Source organism: Protopterus annectens, chromosome 7.part0 (genome assembly GCF_019279795.1).
Source record: "Protopterus annectens isolate FY-2018-M chromosome 7.part0, PAN1.0, whole genome shotgun sequence".
Taxonomy (NCBI): domain Eukaryota; kingdom Metazoa; phylum Chordata; order Ceratodontiformes; family Protopteridae; genus Protopterus; species Protopterus annectens.
In genome coordinates, this window is record NC_056739.1 from 245841671 (window position 1) to 245849583 (window position 7913).

At 35.8% G+C, this 7913-nt stretch overlaps 1 protein-coding gene across 1 annotated transcript in view; it reads left to right on the top strand.

Annotated features, from left to right (window-relative positions):
• Positions 1 to 5102, top strand: part of LOC122805933 (extracellular calcium-sensing receptor-like) — a 52185-nt gene extending 47083 nt beyond the window's left edge. The window contains exons 5-6 of the mRNA XM_044076177.1: positions 2089 to 2212; positions 4186 to 5102. Of these exons, the coding sequence (XP_043932112.1) occupies positions 2089 to 2212; positions 4186 to 5102 (1041 nt within the window). The remainder of the gene's footprint in view (positions 1 to 2088; positions 2213 to 4185) is intronic.
• Positions 5103 to 7913: the final 2811 nt, after the last annotated feature.

The following is a 7913-nucleotide window of genomic DNA, read 5'->3' on the forward strand; positions in this document are numbered from 1 at the left end:
TTGGTGTCCTAGATATAACCTTATTTATGTGATGAGCCTGAGCTCCCTGATGGCTTGTCTCTTTTGACTTGTTCTTTTTGGAACCACTGCGCTATACTTTTAAGGTCCTTGTGATGTTCTCTGAAGAATGCAGGTTTTAATTCCATCTTCATGTTGCAAACAACAAGCAGAATATTGTACTGTGTGGAGTTTTTGGTCCTACGGGATGTCACACAGATTTTAGGTCCTATTACTTTCTGTACTTTCCCTCTTCTGCCCCTCTTTAGTTTTGATTCTTATATTGCTGACGCTGCTGTATAGGATGAGCTGATCAGCGTACAACACTTGACTTGCTATGACACCATAACTCCATGTCAACCCACTTAATATCCACCACTTGTCACTCCTTTACATTTTCCTGTTTTATGTGCCCTTTGACCTGAAATTCATTCACAACCAGTGGCAGACATCTAAGCCAACCTCCCCCTGGGCAGTGGGGGATTACTGCCAACAATGTGGGACTTTTTTCTGAGACTGTCTCTTTAGGCATCTATTAATCAATCAAACAACATTGATTGCCCTTTGTACAATTAAAAAATATGAATAATTACAAATGGCTAAATCAGAAACCATCTACAGAGAGTTTAAGCATAGCCAGCATAAGTGAAATCAACAAATTGTGCCACACATGGTACAATTAAAAAGGATATAACTGCAGAGATACAAGAAAGACAGCACACATATTTACAATCAAAAGTATGGATAAGCCAGTGATGCTGAGTGTTAAAAGTAAATCACTTCTTTCTGGAATATTATCAGAGAAGAGAAGTAAACATCATAACAGGTATAAGTTGGAAAATACAACTTGAATGTTCAGCTGTAAGCAGATATACCTGTTTCCAAAATAACATATCCAATTACTGCATAGTTTGCCTTTCAATAACATTTGTAATACATATTTTGGAAGAAATTCCCTGCAGTGCATTTAATGTCTTTGAAAGCGCTTACCACCATAAAAAACGAAGCATGACTCAACAAATCTATTTCTGGATCGCGCACAGACATGAGAAGCTACATCCTAAGATCAAGGTATGGTTTGTTCCATTCTGCAATAATTGAGTATTGTATGGGCACATTTGGATGAATTTGTGAAAGTTAACTGAACTCAAGACATTGCTTATTACATAGTGAGAAACTGTGGAGGTTTATAACAAAGTAGCCTGCTATGTACAAAACTGGTAGTGAATATGTGTACACATATGTATGTATATATATATATATATATATATATATATATATATATATATATATATATATGGTTGAACACTATAAGCCTGAAAATCAAAATCCTGAAAACAAAAGCCTGAAAAATTCTGTGGTGTTGATTTTGAGTTTCAGGATTTTGGTATATATATATATATATATATATATATATATATATATATATATATATATATATATATATATATATATATATATATATATGTATATATATATATATATATATATATATATATACGCATACAAAATAAACAGCATGCATGCCAACTACACCTGAATCATATAATTCAATAGTTAATGAAAAATGCCATTTAATAAAGAGCTATGTTTGCCTTATTGTAAATTTCTATATAAATAAAAACATAACTTGAAAAGATATAAAAATATCACTAGCACTTTAAAGTACAATATCAAAACATTTCATTTGTACAAGATTGGAACCTTCCATGTATGAGAAAACTGTCTCAGTTTGAGTTGTGGTCATTATTGCCCACATGCTAATTATGTTGCCATCTAAAAATCTATGACTGGAGGAAAGAGGCAAGCTGCAGGTTGACCAACTTGTTTGAATTCATACAGAACTGGCTGATCCAGAGATCTATTTATTGGTTTATTGGTTTCATCTTTGCTATTAACTGATAAGCTTAATTTTTCTACAATATTTACTGACCTTTATTTCAGGAGCTATCCTACTCGGAGTACAGTGGGCATGCACTCTGAGACCATAAAATGAACTGTGAATGCATTATAGTTTTATAACCTAATGTATGATCTGCAGTGTTCTATAATGGTTGTTAACATTGTAATTACTGTTCTTTGAAAATTTAGACTCCTCGCTCTGTGTGTAGTGAAAGTTGCCTTCCAGGACATTGGGTGACTGTGCAGAAAGGAAAGCCACATTGCTGCTTTGACTGCATTCCTTGCCCAATCAGTGAAATTACCAACCAGTCAGGTAGGCAGTTATTTAACTGGCCCAGTTGGGGGAACACAGGTCATTTCTCAACAAATGTTTATCAAACAGGATGTAGATTGAGGTATTTGGCATAATAATGATAATCATAGTTATTGTCAATTGTTCTGACAGCTTTCAGACAATATAGTCTCAGTGAATATTTATTTATTTATCTTGAAAACGCATGCAAAAATGAAGTCATTAAGCTCTATGCACACATCTCAATGGAAAAAATGGAAAAAGATAAGAAAAAAACAGCAGAAGTGGATAGGTTTCAAAAACAGCAAAAAAAAAACTCTTACAGAGCAAGTATCTATTTTAGTTTGTTTTATTTTCAAACCACTTGCATTTTTTGTTATTTTTTTAATTGATGTTTTGAAAATACTTTTTAAAGAATATTCCTCATTCCTCCTTTCCTTTCTTCATTCATTCCTTTTTTCACCATACCTGCTTTATCCTACTCATGGTTATGAGGAGCCTAACTAGTAAAGCAATGGACATAAGACAAATAAATAGCCTTGGACAGGGCAGAGCCCTACATCTGACATAAACACTGATGCATAAACATGAGACAACAAACTGTTTACAGTGTAAAGACTTTTATCAATGGATTGTTATGCATATCCCGTATGAATCTTAGGCATTCATGTGTGAACCTTTTCTTCTCGGACATTATTAAACATACCTGACAATTTGAAAACCATAGTTAACAATATCTTGATAAGCAGATAAAGATTTGATAAAATTAATTTCAGAACTGACTGCAAGGGTGCAAAGAAGGCTGAGAGAAAATAACATATCTAATTCTTATTTTCAGAAATATCAAAAAGTAAATGCTATTAATGAGGCATGACCAATCTGGTAATCACTTCTGCAAAATCTGTGCTCTGTGCAACAACAGTGCATTTTACAAAGATAGATAAAAGCAAAAATAAGTATGTTCATAATAATTTGCATATGACTAAATATAAATATGAAAATTAATAGTACCAATACATGTCTAACTGGTACAGTGGAAGTGAAAAGAGTTTATACTGTGAACTTTGAAAATGCAGCTAAAACACTGATATAAGAATGTAAGTTAGGCTGCTGAAAAGAAATACTGAGAATTAAATGACAGACTATATAATTTAAATTGACACACATGCAGAATGTAATACCCTGTCAGAAAAGTGGAAGGGCTAGAAAATACTCAAAAAAGAGCTGTATGCACATTAATACAGCATAGCAATAGGGAGCCACTATTCTGTTAAATTCTACAGACGTGAGTGCAGTGCTAAAAAAGTCTGTTTTTTTTTAAATATTAATATATTTAAAATAGTGAATAATAATTTGGAGCATGTTTCTTATGATAAAAAAGAAATGTCAGAAAGAGTTTATAGTTACAGAAAGAGCTCAGGTACTATCTACAACCATAGCAGTGATGTCCTGCATAACTGCTGAATTATTTATAGGATTACGCTTCTTGCCAGTTAGTAGGCAAATAAATCTTGATGCAGTGCCAGGGACAGAAATTTAACTGAAATGAAGAGCTTAAGTGGATACTTAGGTTGAGAGCCCATATATCTCCTGGACTAAATGATACTGTCACTTTAAAACTACTTCTAAGAGAGTTGTCGTATGCCTGAAGAAGCCTACTAGTGAAAGTGTTTTTACTTGCGTTTTGAATATATGTTTTCGACCAGTGCTATTATCATGGTATCTTGAGTGACTGATCATGAAGTCAAGGAGTGAATGAGTAAACTTTTACAGAAAAAAAGAATGAAACTCTTGATGTGCAACTCTCTGTAATTTGGCTGTCCAGTCATAATGTTGAAAATCACTCCTTTATTAAAATTTCTAAATTAAGTATATAACATTAAAAAACAGCATGGACTCCAACAATAACTGTGTAAATTGTGAGTAGAAATGTCATGATGTAGTTTATTGCTCCTATCATATTCAGTTTAGTAACAATTCTTTATTTGTAACAGATGCCACCGAATGCATAAGATGCCTAGAAGACGAGTGGCACAATGCAAAACACACAGACTGCGTGCCCAAAGTTGTAGAATTTCTTTCATATGAAGAACCTTTAGGAGTTTCTTTGGCTTTTTTTGCAGTTTGTTTTTCAGTGGTTAGTACTTTCATTTTGGGCTTATTTGTTAAGTATAGAGACACTCCAATTGTAAAAGCCAACAATCGTGAAGTCAGCTATCTTCTCTTGCTATCCCTCTGCTTATGTTTCCTCTCTTCCCTCATATTCATTGGACATCCTAAGAAGATGAGCTGTTTGCTGCGACAGACAGGATTCGGCATCATATTTTCTATCTGTGTATCTTCCATTTTGGCAAAGACCATTATTGTTGTCATTGCTTTCAAAGCGACTGTGCCCAACAGCAATCTAAGAAAATGGATTGGACCAAAAACACCAGCTACAATTATACTTTTCTCCTCACTAATTCAGATTATTATATGTGTTGCCTGGATTACTAACAATCCACCTTTTCCAGAGATAAATATGAAATCTCAAGATGGAAAGATAATAATACAGTGTAATGAAGGCTCCATCACTATTTTCTATTGCATGCTGGGATATCTTTTTTGCCTGGCATCTTTGAGTTTTGCTGTTGCATTCCTTGCAAGAAATTTGCCAAACAGCTTCAATGAAGCAAAGTTTATTACTTTCAGCATGTTGGTATTCACCAGTGTTTGGGTTTCTTTCATTCCAGCTTACCTTAGTACAACAGGGGCATATATGGCTGCAGTGGAAGTATTTGCAATATTAGCTTCAAGTGCTGGTTTACTGGTCTGCATATTTTTCCCAAAGTGCTATGTTATTTTAATTAGGTCAGATCTCAACTCCAAAGGAATCCTTGTAGGAAAGGAAACTGTAGAGCTCAAAAAGTAAACTGGATCAGAAACCAGAAATTCATACTGAAATGTGGTTACCTTACATGACCAAGGTACCTCATGGTACACTAATTAGCATAACGTTTTCCGACCTTAACATGTATGCACACACTTACTGTTTAGAGGACATGTTTTTAAGAATATATGAACATGGACAAATTCATTGCCTAAATGCAGAGCAATGCATTTCCCAGTGGTAATAAGAAACACATCTAAGAAGGAAAATATACTAATTTATCCTAAACAAATTAGTACATAAGACATCAGGTAAACCACCAAAGATATTTGAATAGTAATAAACATATAAAGCTGACAATGCACTAATTATATTTTTGTAAATTATAAAGCTGTTAGAATATCATTTTACTGTCTTCATATTACCATACTTGTTGCATGAATGTTTGAAAATGTAATCAGTATAACTGCCACTCTGTTTTTCCATCCTAGAAATAAGTTATAGTGATATAAACATTGCTCATTTAACTGCTAATTGTTTTCCAAACTAACTCTTAGTCATGTTAAAAATGTGATTAGTGCAATAAAGATATTTAATACTTAATTTCTAGTCAGGTATATATGTGTATGATCAGAAGTGCAATGCAATACTAACAGGTTCATCAATTTATTAAATGAGCTATGAAATGAAAAGGAGTTATGAATGTTTCCATTTGTATAAAATATACCAGGTTAAAACAAAAGCATCTGAATATAGTTTTATTATAATGATTTTAATTCTTAATTTCGTTATAATGATTTTAATTCTTAATTCCTTTGTTTTTTAATGGAATTCAGTGGCTACCAAGCCTTCTATGTATCAGATACTTGTTTTTGATGCAAGCAGCAAATGCCATATCTGTTTTTATCTTTAACTCTGGTTATATTATTTATAGCTATAAATATTTCTGGATGAAACAAAGTATTGCCTTTTAGTATGGAAAAAAAACAGATAAGACATAAAAAATGCCCAGCTTTTAGACAACATAATACTATTTTGTGTGTAGTTGATGCAGTTTTTTACTGAACACACAATTTGTCTCCCACAATTCCATAAGGTAGTAGAGCCAGTAACATGACTTAAGTAACCAGGGACAAAGTCCAGTCTTCATACCACTGCTCCATTAGATCTGGTTTACTCCCATCCTGTTCTTATGTATTTTACCTCCCTCTTTACTTTTCCAGCTCTGTCCAGCAACCCAGTCTTCCTCTTCTCTGCTGTCCCAGTACACACTATCCCCCGGATTTAACAAGCCCTGCATGGTGTGCAGGACTAGTGCAGGAGCTCCAGGAGGCAATATGTCTGCTGTGCGATCCAGGATTAAGCTGCATTAAAGTGCATGGGCGCTCCTGTACTAGTCCTGCACAGACTCAGCTCCTGTATGCAAATTACCCTATTTGCACATGAAATCCATGCAAATGAGATGAATTTGCAATCCACAAAGCCGTGCAGGACTAGTGTAATCTGCAGAAATGTACTCAGTTAGTAACCGAGTACATTTCTGCAAACTACAAAACGGAGCCATGTCAGCTCCAAATAAAGGGTATATATTATGTTGAAAGCATGCCAATGGCCAAATATATGGCAAGTGGCATGGAAAACAGTTGGAAAAAAAATGAACTTTAATTTTTTTTAGCCAATTTCGGCTGTTTAAGCGTAGGGCAGTAGCGCACAATTGGGATCAGGCAATAAATTAAAAAAAACTAAAATAAGCATTCTAACCAAAATCATTATTTGCCATTATACTCAATGACAAGCAGAAGACAACATGGCCAGTGAATAGTGGTTGCTAAGGGGGGAGGCTCAGTGTGGGACCTGTAACTATGCATTAACAGGCAATCCTATGCAAATAAGGGTAATGATACTGAATCCCAGATTTCCCTTCATTGTTAGTCAGCACCCAACAGTGTAAGGTCAGGAATAGCTTGGTGCAAGCCTAGGAGTTAGCTGACATCATAGTGGGGGTTTCAGGCATACTGTAAGTGGACTGGAGCCCTGTGACTTGGGTTTGACCTTAGCTTAGCAGAGCTAAGCAAGGGGGTGTGTCTGAGGCTGCCTAGTACTCTTTACTTTGCCTAAGCGGGTGTGCGCACCACTCACCAGGTTTTAAAAAAAAAAAAAAGATAAACCAGGAAAAAGCAGCCCTGTGCACATTTGAGCACTGTGCTTGTGCAGCATGTCCCCGGGCCTAATCAGGAAGGCAATGGGAAGAGAAAACAGCAGTAGGAAGGTAATCAGAGAAAACTAGCATATCTGGCATGTGAAATGTATCAGAATCAGCCAATTACACAGACAGCAGACCAGCCCAGCCCGGAACATTACTATAAACTATGCAAACACCTTTCCCTCTGGTTTTTCCCACATACTCTACACCACCGGTGTATACAAGCGGGGACATTTTAACAAACAAAAACAAAATGATAGGGGTTGCAGTAGCTATCATACATCAACATGTGGAAGAGGCTGAGGGTGGTGAGGATGAGAATGCTGTCGACCAACCCACTGTGAGGAGACAGAGAAGAGTGTACAGACCCAGGGTAACCTACCAGGGGCTACATTAGCTGAAGATAGTAGAGCACTATAGGGTGGACAGGGACCTCCTATAGCAAATTGTTGAGCTGTTCTGGCCACGCCTGACACACAGAACTAACAGAGGGGAACCCAACCCAGTGGATACCAAGGTATGTGTAGGCCTAAGAATACTAGCCACAGGCACCTTCCAAAGGCCAACTGGGGATATCATGTGGATCTCACAGGCATCAGCATCCAGGGTACTCCACCAGTTCCTGGATGCCATGTCAGTACATGCCAGTG